This window comes from Vulpes vulpes, chromosome 16, assembly GCF_048418805.1.
Source record: "Vulpes vulpes isolate BD-2025 chromosome 16, VulVul3, whole genome shotgun sequence".
Classification (NCBI taxonomy): Eukaryota; Metazoa; Chordata; class Mammalia; order Carnivora; family Canidae; genus Vulpes; species Vulpes vulpes.
Genome location: NC_132795.1, coordinates 2,195,496 through 2,213,190, shown reverse-complemented (window position 1 = coordinate 2,213,190; position 17,695 = coordinate 2,195,496). Strand labels below are relative to the sequence as shown.

General features: G+C 47.1%; 1 protein-coding gene across 2 annotated transcripts in view; it reads left to right on the top strand.

The window, feature by feature from the left end:
- The first annotated feature begins 776 nt into the window (after positions 1 to 776).
- Positions 777 to 17,695, top strand: part of MOGAT1 (monoacylglycerol O-acyltransferase 1) — a 37,227-nt gene continuing 20,308 nt past the window's right edge. For both annotated transcript variants that reach the window (XR_011998051.1, XM_026002069.2), the window contains exons 1-3: positions 777 to 991; positions 16,489 to 16,667; positions 17,092 to 17,296. Coding sequence is in view for 1 of the 2 variants with exons in the window: in XM_026002069.2 (XP_025857854.1) it covers positions 898 to 991; positions 16,489 to 16,667; positions 17,092 to 17,296 (478 nt within the window). In the remaining variant the exon portion in view is untranslated. The remainder of the gene's footprint in view (positions 992 to 16,488; positions 16,668 to 17,091; positions 17,297 to 17,695) is intronic.

Genomic DNA, 17,695 nt, shown 5'->3' with positions numbered 1-17,695 from the left:
CTCATTCCAATCCTAATCTCCTCCTTGTTCCTGGAGCTCTCAGTCGGTTAGTTTTCTTCCCATTTCAGCCACAGGACCTTTACACAAGCGCTTCTCTTTGCCTAGACCCCCCTCAGTTAACTAGATTCCCCTTGATAGCTCAAGGTCACTTCTTTAGAGAATGCCCTGATCTCCAGCCCAAGTCCCAGAATCTTCCTTCGATCATAGGGTTTCCCTTTGCAGTGATACGCCCAGTCGTGTGGATCTTTTTGCCTAACGCTCCTCTCCGCCCATAATTTGTACTCTAGGAACAGGATCAATGAGCGGCCAGGCTCAGGGCCCGGAAAGCTCCCGGCAAGCGGTAGGTAATCAGTCAACAGCTGTTGAATAACCGAATAAATCAGGTTTCCAGGGCTCGTGCGGGGACTGAGTACGCAAGCGGGGGCCGGATCCCTGCCTCCCCTCCGCGCCCGCGGCACAGGGCCCGGCGCCTCCTTCCAGCAGGTGGGCGACCCCTGCACCTGCCCCTGCCCCAGCCGCAGTGTGCGGAGGAGGGGGTGGGTTTAAGGGCGGGTGCTGGGGGCCATCGGTCGGCAGAACCGAGGGCAGGGCCGGGTGGGCGCCCCAGGCCCCCGCGAGGCCGCCCGCAGACCCCTCGCGCCATCCCCGCGGCCCAGAGCGGCGCGTCCACCTGCGCCGGCCCGTGCGCCCAGGGCGCGCGCGATCCGCAGCCGCAGGCCCCGGCCCCAGCCCCGGCCCCGGCCCCAGCCCTCCCGCCCCCGCCCCCGCCCAAGTCCGGCCCCGCCGCCGCCTCCTCCCCGCCTCCCGGGTTTGTCCCGCCCGGGCCCAGGTCCCCGCGCCGCGGAGCCAGCAGGTGCCGGACGCCCGAGAGGGCGCCGTCCCCCCGCGGGCGGGACCATGAAGGTCGAGTTTGCGCCGCTGCACATCCCGCTGGCGCGGCGGCTGCAGACGGCCGCGGTGCTGCAGTGGGTCCTGTCCTTCCTGCTGCTCGGTAAGGACCGCGCTCGGCCCCCGGGACCAGCCCCACCCCGCGGGCTCCGTCCCGCCCTCGCCGACGGTCGCCGTGCGAGGACGCGCCGGGGTCCTCCGGGCCTCCCTCGGTGCACGCCGGGGCGGGCAGGCGGCGGGGAGCTCCCGCCCCCTCGGGGCCCCCTCCTGGTTGCTCCCCCGGGGCCCCCTCCTGGTTGATCCCCCGCGTGCACACGAGCCCCCTCGGGGCCCCCTCCTGGTTGCTCCCCCGGGACCCCCTCCTGGTTGATCCCCGCGTGCACGAGCTCACTCGGGGCCCCCTCCTGGTTGCTCCCCCGGGGCCCCCTCCTGGTTGCTCCCCCGCGTGCACGAGCTCACTCAGGGCCCCCTCCTGGTTGCTCCCCCGCGTGCACGAGCTCACTCGGGGCCCCCTCCTGGTTGCTCCCCCGGGGCCCCCTCCTGGTTGCTCCCCCGCGTGCACGAGCTCACTCGGGGCCCCCTCCTGGTTGCTCCCCCGGGGCCCCCTCCTGGTTGCTCCCCCGCGTGCACGAGCTCACTCAGGGCCCCCTCCTGGTTGCTCCCCCGCGTGCACGAGCTCACTCGGGGCCCCCTCCTGGTTGCTCCCCCGGGGCCCCCTCCTGGTTGCTCCCCCGCGTGCACGAGCTCACTCGGGGCCCCCTCCTGGTTGCTCCCCCGGGGCCCCCTCCTGGTTGCTCCCCCGCGTGCACGAGCTCACTCGGGGCCACCTTCTGGTTGCTCCCCCGGGGCCCCCTCCTGGTTGCTCCCCGCGTGCACACGAGCTCACTCAGGGCCCCCTCCTGGTTGCTCCCCCGCGTGCACCCCGTAGCGCACTGCTGGCCAGCTGCTCTGCGCTGAGCTGCTGCGGGCCTTACCTACAGCCGCGAGCTCGGCTGGCAGTTACACAGCCTGGTGAGGCCTGGCGCGTGGGTGCACCCAGATGTAACCAGGACCCAGGTGAGGCCTGGCGCGTGGGTGCACCCAGATGTAACCAGGACCCAGCCCAGCCACGCAGCGCTGCTCTCTAGCCCCACAGAAGGCAGACACTGTCTATCCGCAACGCAAATTCCTGCGGCTAACTTTTGCATGTTCCGGATCATCTCCGGGCAAAAAGGCACCTTTGTACAAGGAAGGGCTGCCCCAAATATCAGATGGGGTCGGGTGGCTTCTGTATGTAAAGAGCTGGACCGCAGGCTGTGTTCTAGCGGGTTCCAGAGCTAACTCCATCTAGAAGGAGGCAGTGACTAGATGGAGCAGGTGCTTGACCTGGGTGCTTTGTCCCCTGCATGTTTGTTCAGCTCTTGGAGTAAATGGGGGATGATATGAACGAGGCAGGAATTCTCAGGAACTTGCCCTCTTCTGAAGGCTAATGTCATTTGTGTGCCACAATGAGGTCATGGGTCATCTGCCGCAGAGGCCACAGGGATAACAGTAATAAACTCATCGCGCTGTAGACCTCTGCATTTTTGAAATGGTTTCAAATTTTGTTTTGAAGATTTGATTTATTCCTGAGAGACATAGAGAGAAGCAGAGACATGGAAGGAGAAGCAAGCTCGTGACACGGAGCCCAATGCAGGACTCGATCCTGGGACCAGGATCATGCCCTGAGCCAAAGACAGATGCTCAACCGCTGAGCACCCCCGGGGGCCGTCCCAGGTTTCACATTTTGAATGCCTAGGTCAGTGGCTCTCCACCCTGCATTCACATTAGAATCACTGGAGGAGCTTCCAAAAATTTCAGATGCCTACCTAGGCCCTGTCCGTAGAAGGTCTTGTTCATCTGTTAGAGAACGGAGCCCATGCATCAATGTGGTTTTTTTTTTTAAGATTTTATTTATTTATTTGAGGGGGAGATAGAGAGGGCAGGTGCACCCACAGGCGAGGGCGCAGGAGCAGGGGAGGGAGGAGCAGACTCCGTGCTGAGCAGGGAGCCCCATGCAGGGCCCCATCTCAGGACCCCAGGGTCACGACCTAAGCTGAAGGCAGACGCTTGCCTGAGCCACCCAGGTGTCCCTCAATATTTTGTGTATCTATGTGAATATATAAATATGTGTGTGTGCGTAAACACAGACTCTGCAAGTGACCCTAGTGTACGACTCGGGTTTACTGAAAAAGGCACTTCGAACCGTTAGCACATTAAGTCCTCCCGGGCCAGGCTGTGGACACAAGTGTGCCAGCATCTCACTCCATTTTGAACTAGAGCAGAGGAGCATTGACGTAACACACTCACTGCGGGCCTGGTGTGTCCCCTCCGTGCCATACGCTCTTCACAGCCACGCTCTGAGGCAACGGGTGTTGGTTCCTGCCCTCGTTGGACAGAGGGGACCGGCAGGCGACATGGGCTGTTGGAGGTCACAGGGCTAGTGGGAGGGGGGGAGCTGGATGCAAACCCAAGTGTTGCACCCGGGGTCCCTGCTTTCACCACTGTGCCACCTACTTGAATGGCTTGGACTGGGAGACTGTCTTCCTCGCTGATCAGTCACAGCTCTGGTGGCCCACTGTCCTTTCTCTCGTGGCCTTCATCGTGGCTTGTCATCACCGTCCTCGCCCGGAGGGAAGCTCTCTGCCCCGTGTGTGTCTCGCTGTATTGACCCAGGGACCCTCACAGCCACCTGTAAGGTGGGCGCTACCCCTGTAGACCTTTTACAAGCGAGTTGCTCAAGGTCACAGGCTCTAAGGTGGTGAAGCCACAGATGTCAAACGTGAATGAACTGGTGACTTAGGTTTATAACTAATGATTCTTAATTTGGGTCAGACTGGAGTGGCTTGCAGATCATTTAAGTGCTTTTATTGCATGAATCCGATATTTGTGTTACCAGGAGCATGTTATTTTGTACTACATATTTTGGTAATTGTATTTTTTGGAAACTTTCAAACACACGGGGGCGCCCGGATGGCTCAGTCAGTGAAGTGTCTGCCTTCATCTCAGGTCATGACCTTGGGGTCCTGGGATCAGCCCCATGGGGGCTGGGAATCTGCTTCTCCCTCTCCCTCTGTCCCTCCCCCTGCTCGTGCTCTTTTCTCACTCACTCTCAAATAAATAAATTAATTAAATATTTTAAAAAAATCTTTCAAGCATACAAAAAGCAGAGAGAAGTGTATGAAGTGTCCCATTCCCGTTACCTGGGTTTATAGTTATTTTAACAATTTGTCATATTAGTTTCAGCTGTGGTTTTTGCAGAACTATCTTAAAACAACTCCTTATATTTTAATCCCAAGTACTTTAGTAGGCGCATGTAAAATTGGCTATTTTTTATGTAATCATATTACATGTGTAGTATAATCACTTAAAATCACTTGAGCTAAGTTCACATTTCCTACACTATGTCAAAAATACACTTTTATTGGTGATTTATTTGAACCAGGTTCCAAGCAAGACCCTTTGTGTTGCATTTGGTTTTTACCTGTTTTTTGGTTTGGAACTATGTTCCCGGTTTGTTTTCTTGTCAGTATAGCACTAGGGAAACCGGGTTGTTCTGCAAGACGTCTCTCCCCTTCAGGGTTTTCCCTGATTGTTTCTTTGTTGTGTTAACCTGTGCCTCAACCTCCTGTTTGTCTTCTATAGGGGAAGTTAGATCTGAGGCTTGATTAGATTTAGGGGAAGACCTTTGTGGCAAGGTCTCTTCCCACACCCTGCCATGTGCTTCACGTCACATTATGTCAGGATGTACATCAAGTCTAGTTGTCCCATTAGGAGCATCTAAGAGTAATCAGGGTGCAGGCAGGAAGTGATCTGAGGGCTGGTAATTGGCATGTGCAGACAAATTCTCCATTGACTGTTGTTGCCTTTTCACCTTGTGGTTTGAGTCTCCATCAGTGATCCTCGCTATTTGGACTCCAAAATTCCTATCCTTCATTCTTCACATACTAGCTAGAATTTATGCAAAGAATAATTCCCCCCCCCCCCCCCCCCCCCGCCCAATCATCTAGGGCCATTTGACTATACCCTACAATTTAATTCTTACTGGGAAGGTAGGATAAGAACTTACTTACTTCCATTTAATTATCAATTTCAGAGGAAGGAGTCGATGTAGTAGCTACTTCCAATGGTGACAAGAGTTTTTATTAACGACGTTATTTTAAGATCTCTAAATCAGAACCTTGGCATGCATTTTCTTTCCAGGAAATGACTTTAAGCTCTTAGACATTGAAATACATTTTTGAAATCCCAAAATGTTTCATTTAGTCATGAAACCAAACACTCTTTCCTTGAGATAAATGTTAAATACCTGTCATCCAGCATTATAACATTGTATTTGTTTCAGGTGGATGACATAGGGGTTTGATACGTGTGTGTATTATGAAATGATGGCCACAATAAGTTAAGTCTAGCACCACACATAGTTATATTTTTCCTTGTAATAAGAGCTTTTAAGACTCACTCTCTTAGCTTTGAAATACAATACAGTATTGTCTCCTGTAGTGACCATGCTGTGTATTACACCCCCAGGACTTATTTATCTTATAAATAGGAGTTGGTACCTTTTGACCACCTTCAGCCATTTTGCCCATCCCTCTGCCCCCTGCTTCAGGCAACCACCCCCCTGTTCTCTGTATTTATGAATTAGTTTGTTTCTGTGTTTGTGTTTTTAGAGAGGGAGGGGAGCCTGATGTGGGGCTTGACCTCACCACCCTGAGATCATGCCCTGAGCTGAAGCCAGGTCTGATGCTTCACCAACTGAGCCACCCAGACACCTCTATGGATAAGTTTTTTTTGTTGTCTTTTTAACATTTCACACACAAGTGATATCATACAGTGTTCTCGGTCTCATCTATTCCACTTAGCATAACATCCTCAAGGTCTCTCCAGTGGTATCACAAATGTCAGGATTTCCTTTTTTTTTTTTTAATGACTGAATAATATATATATATATATTATTATAGAAAATCACATTTTCTTTTTTTTAATTTTTTTTAAATTTTTATTTATTTATGATAGTCACAGAGAGAGAGAGGCAGAGACACAGGCAGAGGGAAAAGCAGGCTCCATGCACCGGGAGCCTGACGTGGGACTCAATCCCGGGTCGCCAGGATCGCGCCCTGGGCCAAAGGCAGGCGCCAAACCGCTGCGCCACCCAGGGATCCCCAAAATCACATTTTCTTAATCTATGGACACTTAAGTTGTTTCCGTGGCTTGGCCACAGTAGGCAATGCTGCAGTGAACACGGCGGGTGCTGATGTCTTTTTGAGACAGTGATTTTATTTCCTTTGGATAAATACCCAGAAGTGGGATTTCTAGATCAGCTGTCATCCAATCTTAATATTCAAGAACTGAAATGGTATATACCAGCTTGTGTGCTACCAGCCTGCTAGCTGAAAAGTGGGAAGCTACAAAAGAGGGAGCCAACATTTATTGACTATCTTCTACCTATAACAGGTTGTGGCAAAGATCACTAGGTTTCCTATTTATTTATTCATTTATGAAGATTTTATTTATTTATTCATGAGAGACCGAGAGAGAGGCAGAGATACAGGCAGAGGAAGAAGCAAGCTCCCCTCTGAGTAGGGAGCCCAATGCAGGACTCGATCCCAGGATCACACCCTGAGCCAAAGGCAGATGCTCAACCACTGAGCCCCCCAGACACCCCAGGTTTAACTTTTTAAGAAAGTGCCAGACTTTCTTCCCAAGTAGTTGTACTATTTATATTCCCACCAGCAGCACATGAAGGTACCACTCTTCCAGATCCTAGCCATCACTTGATATAGCCATTTATTAAAAACTTTGCGAATAAGCACACAGTAATGTTTCATCGTGGTTTTAGTTTGCATTTCCCTAATGGCTAATGATGATGAGCATCTTAGGCTTATTTGCTAAATGTGTATCTTATCTTTGGAAGTGCCTGTTTAAATCTTTTGTCCATTTTTAATTGAGTTCCTTGTCTATTGGGTTTAGACAGTTGGCTGTGTTCTTCTGGATCCGAGTCTTTTATCAGGTATATACTTTGTATAGAATTTTTTCCACTCTAGGGATTCTCCTTTCATTGTATAAAGAGTCATTAGAAGAACAGAAGTTTTTAATTTTGATGGAGTTCAATTTACCCATATTTTTTTTTGTGGATGATAGTTTTGGTGTTTTATCTAGGAATTTTTGCTTCATCCAAAGTCAGAAAGATCTTTTTATATTTTCTTCTACGTGTTTTATAGTTTTAGGTTTTATATATAGGTTTGTGGTTCATTTGGAGTTAATTTTTGCATATGCTACAAGGCCTAAGTGCATTTTTTGCATATATATAATCCAGTTGTTCCAGCTCCATATGTTAAAAAAAACAAAATATGTTCCTTCTCTGCTGTCACGCTCTTGTGTCTTTGACAAAAGTTAGTTATGCATACGTAGGTGGGTTTATTTCTGGACTCTTCTGTTCCATTCATCTGTCTGCCTATCTTGATGGCAGTGCAATGCTGATGTGATTACTGTAGATTTATCATAACTTGTGGAATCAGCTCTTGTTAGCCCTCAAACCTTGACGCTTTTTTTTGTCCAGAGTTATTTCGATTATCCTATAGATTCTTTGTGTTTCCATTTGCACTTTAGAATCAACTTGTCAATGTCCACACACAAGAAAATCTGTGATTTTCATTGGGATTGATTTTTGATTAAGGTTAGCCTATAGATTAATTTGGAAAGAATTGAGATCTCAAAAATACTGAGTCTTCGCTGTGTGATTTATAGCAGAGCATATTTAAGAATCACTTGGGGATTTTTGTTGAAATGCAAATTCCCCCAGAGACTTTGATTCTGCAGGTCTCAGGGCCATTACATTTTCTTAAACTTTATTTTGAAATAATTTCAGAAATACTCATTGTAGAAAATTAAAATTCTGGAAAATTACAAAAACTCTAATATTCCTTCATCAAATTCCCCAAATGTTAACATTTTACCATGTTTTCTTTTCTTTCTCCTTGCCTCTCTCTCCACAAACACAATTATTATTTTTTTAACTCTTTAAGGATAAGCCACAGACATGGTTTCTCTTTATTGTTAAGTACTTTATATTTCTTAAAACCAAGGGTACTCTCTTACATAACCACAGTATAAGTATCCAAATGAGAAAAATAACAGTGATACTGTTTAACAGTCTAATTCCTACATAGACCCTATTCACATTTCAGTAACTGCCCCACAAATGTCCTTTATAGCAAAGGAACCCACATGCTGTATTTAGTTGTCTCTTTTATTATAGTTTTCAGTTTGTAGCTATTCAAAGTAGTTGTGCTTTTTTCAGATTGTAAACATTTCAGAAATAGCAAGAGCATGGAACTAGTTTCAGCAGGATCCTGTTAATTTATTTGCATTCATTAGGTGAAGAAGTAGGTCCAGTAATGGATTTGCTTTTAAGCAAGAAAAATGTAGTTCTGTCTCCCTAAAACTTTTTAAAAAGCGTGTGGAACAGACCCACATGTGAGGAATACTGAGCTGCACCATTCTGCAGAGAGGTCTGAGGTTTCTCTTTTAGCGCCATCCTAAGAAACTCTGGGAGGTAAGTTCCCTTCAAGCAGGAATTTTAAAAATCAGAAGAATGTTACCCATACATTCTTATAATCGACAGATGGCCCTGATTGTGTTTTGAAATATAATGCCTCAGGAACAGCAAAGAAAAGAGTGTGATGTGCTAAACTCTTGAGTTCCATTTTCTTCCTCCATCCCGTTACGTGGTTAAAATATGTATAGGAACAATTTTTCATAGAGGAAAAATGAAAACCTCTTGGATACAAGTGGGAAGGATACACACACAAATTACATGTTTTCAATTATGTAATTATTTAAATATTTAATTATTTCTTAATATTTGATCCAAGTAAAAAAAGTGGTTTTTGCAATATTTTTCTGATGCTGTTTGCTCATGGAAATTTAATAGAATCATGTTCAAGATGAAAATATTCTTACATAAGTAGATTTGTTCTACAGTTTTTTCTTTTCTTTCTAGTGCAGCCATTTCTTTTTTAAAAAATAATCTTTTGAGTATAAGATAATTTGGACTAATTATTAGAAAAATTGAAAAGTGTAGAAGAGCTTTTAAAGACCCTAGGAAAATTCCATATTCTCATTCAGAAGTAATTATTATTAATATTTTGGCATATTTTCCCCTCCTGTTTATTTTTTTAAAATTAATTTTTAATGGGAAGCCCAGGTGGCTCAGCGGTTTAGCGCTGCCTTCAGCCCAGGGCGTGATCCTGGAGACCTGATATTGAGTCCCACGTTGGGCTCCCTGCGTGGAGCCTGCTTCTCCCTCTGCCTGTGTCTCTGCCTCTCTCTCTCTCTGTGTCTCTCGTGAATAAATAAATAAAATCTTTTAAAAAATTAATTAATTTTTACTGAAGTTATCTACATACTGGAGAATAAAACAACATTTTGGATTGAACTGTGTGCCATTGGTGTTTTTGTTTTTTAAGATTTTATTTATTTATTCATGAGAGGCACACAGAGAGAGGCAGAGACACAGGCAGAGGGAGAAGCAGGCTCCCTGCAGGGCCCCGATGCGGGACTCGATCTCAGGACCCTGGGGTCACAACCTGAGCTGAAGGCCGATGCTCAACCGCTGGGCCACCCAGGTGCCCCACCATTGGTGTTTTTGAAGGTCTCAGGCAGTCAGGGCTAATAACACTTATTGAGAGTTTCCCATATACCATCACTATTCTAGAAGCTTTCTGTGAATTATCTAAGTTTCTTTAACCAATTATTTTTCCATGGTATAAATATCACTGTCTAAAATTTTGAAAAACCGATAGATAGTTAAGCCTAGAACTTATAGGGACTTAACCAATTTATCTACATCAGGTCTTTGAAGAAGTGCCTATAAGGCAAAACACGTTATCAAGGATTCATCGACTTTTCAAATTCTGCCGACACTGACGAGCATCTGCCCCGGCTTAGGCACTGTACGGTGCCCAGCGCCCTGGCACTGATTGTCGGCATCCAGGTGCGTGCCCCGGGGTCAGAATGGGTGGGAGCCGCAGGGGAAGAGCGGTAGTGCCTGCAGCAGAGGCGGCTCGTGGCCACCACCTGAGCCCCAGGGGCCTCCCCCCCCCCCCCCAAAGTGTAGACCCTGCCACGACTCCTTGCCAGAAGCCTTCAGTTCGTGGAAAGAATATAATCTCCATCCCTGGTTGTGCTAGAACCCTTCTTTTCTATAAAGCTGGGGAACCCCCCCGGCAGCTTTGAAGCCAGAAGTGAGTGTTGAATCCATCATCCCGTCTGCACGTGAGACTTTGAAGGTCAAGACTGTCTGGAGGCTGCGGTGCAGGCTCCGTGAGGCTCCCACGCGGTCCCAGCCACGCAGCGGCGCTTCACCTGCTGTGATCACTTAACATGTGTGGTTCATGCATTTCCTCCCATCTTTTAATTATGGAAAGTTTCAAACTGCAGAAGAACTGAAAGAATAGTTCAGTAAGCATTTTTTTAAACCTGGATTCACCAGCTCTTAGAGTTTTTCTACATTTGCCGCCGTCACGTTCTGTCCCTCTCCACACACACTTGGTTATTGCTGCTGTTGAACCATTTGGAAGTGAGAAATTAAGCTGTAAACATCATGGTACTTCATGCTAAACACTACAGAATGTGCCTCTTGAAAACAAGGATTTTTTTTTTCCTTTTTTAAAAAGATTTTTTATTTATTCATTCAAGAGAGAACAGAGAGAGGCAGAGACTCAGGCTCTCTGCAGGGGCCTGACGTGGGACTCGATCCCAGGCCTCAGGATCACGCCCTGAGTCAAAGGCAGACGCTGAACTGCTGAGCCAGCCAGGCGTCCCGAAAACAAGGATTTTCTACATAATCACAATCCAGATATCATACCCAAGAAGTTTGTCAGTGATATAATAATCTTATTTAATATATGGTTCATATTCAGATTTCCTTAACGGTCTTCAAATTTTCCTTTAAAGCTAGACCAGCTCCTACACCTTTGGGTTTTTTTTTTTTTTTTTAAGATTTTATTTGAGAGAATGAGCAAGGGGCACAAGCAGACTCCCCACTGAGCAGGGAGGCGACAGGACACAGGCTCGATCCCAGCATCCTGGGATCAGGACCGGAGTTGAAGGCAGATGCTTAACCGATGGAGCCACCCAGGTGTCCCACCTTTTGTTTTTTGTTTTTTTTTTTAAGTAATATTTATTTATTTTTTTTAATTTTTTATTTATTTATGATAGTCACAGAGAGAGAAAGAGAGAGAGGCAGAGACATAGGCAGAGGGAGAAGCAGGCTCCATGCACCGGGAGCCCGATGTGGGATTCGATCCCGGGTCTCCAGGATCGCGCCCTGGGCCAAAGGCAGGCGCCAAACCGCTGCGCCACCCAGGGATCCCCCCACCTTTTGTTTTTTAATCTCTTGTAACTCTGGTATTTTTCTGAAGAGCCCCAGCTGATTATCTTATAGAATGTCCCAGAGTCTGGACTTGCCTAATTATGTTGTCATGATTTGAGTCAGGTTGACCATTTTTGCAAAAAGATCTCAAAGGTGAAGAGGCGTATTTCCCGTTAGGTCATATCAAGAGGCATCATGTCACTTTGTCCCTTTATTGGTGATGTTACATTTAACGACAATGCCCTACGTTTTGGCCGAGCCTCATTTCTGACGTTTAGTACTGTTGAGGCAGGTGGGGCATGCGGCATTATTCACAGGAGCCAAAAGGTAGGAACTGCCCAAATGTTGAATGACGACTGTTGAACAGATGAATGGGTAAACGAATCGTCTTATGGCCCATACGGGGGGACATCATTCAGCCCTAAAGGAGAACGAATACATATTCATACGATAGGTGCGTACTGATACATACTTCAAGATGGATGAGCCTCAAAAACCTGATGTTAAGTGAAAGTCTACACAAGCTTACATATTGGATCATTCCATTTCTATGAAATACCTAGAGCAGGTAAATCCATAGAAACGTAATGCAGATTGGTGGTGGCTGGGGCATAAAAGAAGGGAATTGGAATAACTGCCTGACGGGTTCAGGGTTATGTTTTTGAGTGATCTGAGTATTTTGTAACCAGGTACATGTGGTAGTTGTACAGCATTGTGAATGCATTAAGTGTCACCAGATTGATTTCTTGAAAATTGTTAATTTATGTGAGTTTCACCTCAATAAAAAGTGAGGGGGAAGCAGCTTCCTGATGATGTAGAGGAAGTAGAACATACGGGTGTGAGGTTATAACGGAGGATGAAAGATAGAGGCTGGCGAGGGGCTTTCCATTCAACATTAGCCTCAGTTGAAGCAACTGAAATGTCAGGCCTTCCGTGCAGCCTGGTGGGTGGATCAAGGCCATTTTCGAAGGTATCAACCTCAGTTTTGAGAACTGCACATTGTGCTGGGGTAGACTTTTGTATCTTTTTGACCTCCAATTCAGGAGAGTCGTGTTACCTGGGATTGCTTAATGAGCTAAGAATAGAAAAGAGAGGTGATCTGGTCACCTGGTTTTTTTTTGGTGTTTTCTTCTTTCCATCCGACTTAGGATCATGGGATTTCAAAAGCTATTTTGGTGCTGCTCATGATACGGAATATTAAAGAATGTATGCAATGTGTGGAGTGGGAGTTAAAATTAGAACAGCTCCTTTGGACTGCGAAGGATCAAAGTGTATCAAGTGACAGGTGTTGATGCTTGGTGATCCAGGGTTTTACTGACTGACTGTCCGCTAGAAATAAATTGAAATGTGGGGAAATGTTATGCGAGATTATGTTTAGAGAGAAAATTTGCTAGAAACCCATGTTTTCAAAAAGAAAAGAATGGTTGAATTGGTATTCCCATTCAATGGAATGTCCATCAGCCATCAAAAAATACCATTTATGAAGAGGTTTTAATACCAGATTTATGATATGAAACAGTGTGAGGTCATCACGAGAGATACGATATGGAAATTTTTTTTAAAGATTTTATTTATTCACGAGAGACCCACAGAGAGAGGCAGAGACACAGGCAGAGGGAGAAGCAGGCTCCACGCAGGGAGCCTGACGTGGGATTCGATCCCAGGTCTCCAGGATCACACTCTGGGCTGCAGGCGGCACTAAACCGCTGGGCCACCAGGGCTGCCCCAGAAAAAAAATTTTTTTTTAAGATTTTATGTATTTATTCATGAGAGACACACAGAGAGAGGCAGAGACACAGGCAGAGGGAGAACCAGGCTCCCTGTGGGGAGCCCATTAGGGCCTCGATCCTGGGACCTCAGGGTCATGACCTGAGCCAAAGGCAGATGCTCAACCACTGAGCCACCAAGGTGTCCCCCCAATATGGAAAATTTTTTCAAAATGTGATCAACCATGTTAAGGAAACAACCTGTTCATAGGAAAAAAAAAAGACTGCAAGGAAAATTTTAACAATACTTTTTTTTGTTGAGTGACTAGAAGGTGGGTGATATTTTACCTGCTTTTACTTTTTGCGCTCTCTGCAGGTGTAATGGTGTAAAGGTGAACACAGTTGCTATGATGCTGGCGCCCGTTGGTCAGGTGCTTGCTGCGGGCCAGGCCCATGGCTCTCCGCGTTTACATCCCTGCAGTCCCTGGAGGCAGGTGATGTGCTGGGCTCAGGTCACAGGTGCAGGGATTGAGGTTCAAGGAGTAAAAGAACCCGCCGCAGGCCGGGCGGCTGCTCGGTGGCGGGCTCCAGCGTGGGCAGTCCGACCCCGGATCCTCGGCCTACCCGCCACCGGGTGGCACGTTTAGTGGCTGCTGAAGAGACACGCGGTCAGGTAGTGCGTGTGGGGTTGGGTTCGGGGAACGCTGACCCGGCAGCCGGCGGACCCTGTTTCCGGATCTGCTCTTGCCTCTTCTTGGTTCAGATTAAGTTCATATGCGTTTGGTCTCAGTTTCTCTATCATAGTGAGGAGAACAGAAACCTCCCGTTTGCCTGATTTTTTTTTTTTTATGCTTCCGAGCCTGCTGCTGCGCTTGTGATAACGACTTGGAAGTTTACGGTGCTGTTGCCATGAGCTGAGACTAGTTTGGTTTTGTTTTTGTTTTTTTGTTTTTTAAAAAAATGTAGGTTTAAGAATTTGGCAGATCCGGGTTCAAGCCCTTTGGATCCTAAAAAAAAAGAAAAAAAATCGCTGAGCCTCAGTTTCCACATCTGCAGAATGGGAACAGGACTGTGCGCCGTGAGGGTTATGAGGAGAGAAACAGACGCTGCTCCAGGGAGGCGGTCGCCGCAGGGAACTGTCCCCCTCTGTCCCTCCTTCATCCAGCCTCGCCTGATGTAGCGTAGAGCCCCGGGGTGATGAGACCTTTCTGAGTTTCTTGCACATTTTTTTTTTTTACACATTTTAGTAAAATAAAGGGAACATTAACCAACAGTGGCAAATTGTCAGCCCTGGGCCCTGGGCAGAGGGGAGCAGGTGAAGCAAGATGAAATGATCCTGGTAGGAATGAGGGCAGAGGACACCGTGTTCGGCTGTGCTTCTGGGGCCGTGGAAACTTCGCCGGCTGTTCCAGAATGCAACAGGACACCCCGGGAAGGGAGAGGGCGCATCCTCCCTTAACCTTGCACGCGGCCAAGTGCACAAACTTTGGCCTATCGTAGACAGAGCAGCCCGGTCCTCTCATGGGGGTCCGCTCTGTATTTAGGTTAAACCGATACTGGGCTCTTTATTGATTTCTGTGTCTCCAGAAATATACGTGGGGTGATTTTTGGCAAAAAAAAAAAAAAAAAAAAATTAAATTTCCAAAACTGTGATAGGTCAAGGTGCTGTTAATCAGGTACCATGATGGTTTGGGAACAAAAGTCTCTGTAATACAGTTGACAGGCAGTAGGCAGGAGTTTGGGGGACGGAAGTCAGCTCCAAAACCAAGACTACAGCACGTAACGGAGGAGGAAGAGCCAGGATACTCCTTACAGTAGCTGGTGGCATTTATTGAGAGCGTGCTGTGTGCCAAGCTTTATGACGTTACGCTCCCCTCTTTCTCTCTCGTTAATATAATTCTCTCTCCCTCTTTTTTTTTTAAAAAAGATTTATATAATCATGAGAGACACAGAGAGAGGCAGAGACACAGGCAGAGGGAGAAGTAGGTTCCCTACGGGGAGCCCGATATGGGACTCGATCCTGGATCCTGGGATCACACCCTGAGCCAAAGGCAGATGCTCAACCGCTGAGCCACCCAGGCGTCCCTCTCTCTCTTTTTCAAAGATTTATTTATTTATTTATTTATTTAAGAGACAGCATGCAAGTGGGGGTGGGTGGGGGAGAGGGAGAGGATGTTGAGCAGGCTCCTGGCTGAGTGTGGAGCCAGAGACCTGGGGTTCAATCTCAGGATCCTGACATCATGACCTGAGCCGAAATCAAGAGTCAGACGCTTCACTGACTAAGCCACCCAGGCACCCCATATCTTTCTTTCTAGAAGTATTTTTTAGTGTCTGATAGCACAGACATAAGAGGAAAATGTCTGGCTTGGCTTACTGCACGCAGTACCTTAAGGCAAACATTCTCGTGACGACTACCCAGGGCAGGTTTTGTCAATTCTTGCTTCATGTATTTGAAGTTATGTCAGTAGGTGCATAAACAATTTGGGTTTTGCTTTGTCATAATGAAATGTTGCAAGTCGTGATAGATGAGCTATGATATAAAGAGTTCCTCCTATGCTATTTCTGTCTCTGGCAATGGAGTTCCTGAAAACAGAGTTTGTTGCTAGAATGTTCCCTCCGGGGGCACCTGGGTCGCTCAGTGATTGAGCGTCTGCCTTCAGCTCAGGGTGTGACCCCTGGGTCCTGGGATCGGGTCCCACATTGGGTTCCCCTGCTTCTCCCTCTGCCTGTGTCTCTGCCTCTCTCTGTGTGTCTCTCAGAATAAATAAATAAAATCTTTGGGGGAGGAAAAAAAAAGAACATTCCCTCTTTGTGGGCACACAATTAACGGCTGCCCAGCAAGGTGAATACTTGTAGCAGGGACTCCTTTGCGTTCCTTGTTCAGCAATGATTCCTCCAAAAATTATGTCAGGGAGGTGGTATAGACCATGGGCTTGGAGAGTGGACTGTGGATTTAGAACAACCACTTCCTTTCCCTGGGGCTTGGGCAATTCATTCAACCTCTCTCTGCCATTTTTAATTCTTCGGAAAGGACTGTGGCTGCTCCATTGATACTGCAGCTGCATAAGGATTAAATGAGGGGATCCCTGGGTGGCGCAGCGGTTTGGCACCTGCCTTTGGCCCAGGGCGCGATCCTGGAGACCCGGGATTGAATCCCACATCAGGCTCCCGGTGCATGGAGCCTGCTTCTCCCTCCGCCTGTGTCTCTGTCTCTCTCTCTCTGTGACTATCATAAATAAATAAAAATTAAAAACAAAAAAAGGATTAAATGAAACTATTTTGGCAGAGCACACAATCCAATACTTGGCATGTAGTAAATATCCAATAAATGTTAAATGGCCCGATAGCATTGCTGTCTTGTTGTATTAGCTCCCTCGAACTGAGGCTCAGTTTAACACACTTTGTGAACTAAGTCCCCCTGCCGTGGACCCCTGATTATATAGTCCAGTGAGCAGATGCTAACTGACCTGACCCCTGAGGTCTTCCCCGTTCCTACAGCGCAGGTGTGCATCGGAATCATCGTGGTACTGATCGTGCACAACTATTGGTTCCTCTACGTCCCTTATCTGACATGGCTTTGCCTTGACTGGCGGACCCCAGAGCAGGGAGGCAGGAGATCCAACTGGGTCAGAAGCTGGACCGTTTGGAGGTATTTTAAGGACTATTTTCCGATTCACGTGAGTACATTTGTTTTCTGTAGTATTACTTGGAGCGGGGAGAAGAATGGAAATTTGTTTTCATCACAGATAGGTCAGGCTTTTCTCCTTCCAGAGGGAGAAAGCCTTTCTCTTTGGCCCAAGTGACTAAATGGGACCTAAGCTACATTGACACCATTTCGAAGGCTTTGTGGAGAGAGAGAATTTTCCAAGGTCTTCCAGGTTTTCTATTTATTTCTATTAATTTCTCAAGTCTCTGGGCTCAGGAAACAGTTTGTAAATTTGGAAACAGCTCTAACCCAGCGAACAACACAAGTCGTATTTCCCGTTTCCTTTTGACATAAAAACTAATTATGAGATTGTTTTGTTTTGCTTTGTTTCTTACTGGAAACTAATCTGGGACTGTGTTGTTGTGTTTTTTTTTTAAACTCATTATATACTGTAGCTCATCAAAACTTGGGATTTGGATCCAAGTCACAACTATATATTTGGGTTTCACCCCCACGGAGTGCTTGTTGCTGGAGCCTTTGGAAATTTTTGTACGAATCATTCAGACTTCGAGGAGCTGTTTCCTGGCTTCACTGCGTATCTTCACGTGCTCCCATTTTGGTTCCGGTGTCCTCTCTTTCGAGAATATCTGATGACTAGCGGTAAGTGAAGGCAGGTCACTGTTCCTACAGCGTTGTCGGGTGGCAGGACCACACAGGGTGTTCCCTCCCAAACGCAGGTTTACAGTTCCTTCGTCAAACCCTGTGTCTGCAGCCCTGTCTGGTGCCTCATATGCTGCTCAGATGATTCTAGGCTCCCCCGCTGGACTGGAAGCTCCAGGAGGACATAGACTGTGTCTTTCTTTTCCACCCCAGGTGTCTAGCATAGTGCCTGGACTCCACGAATGTCCAGTAGATGTTAATTCAATGAAAGCATATAAATTGATGAATGCATTTTGTGCATCCAGATGTGGGGAAAAAAGGATCCTGGGTCAAACAAGCGAGAGATTACGCCTTTGGGGAGGCACTTTGCATGTGTTTATGAGCCTCAGAGGTGGGAAA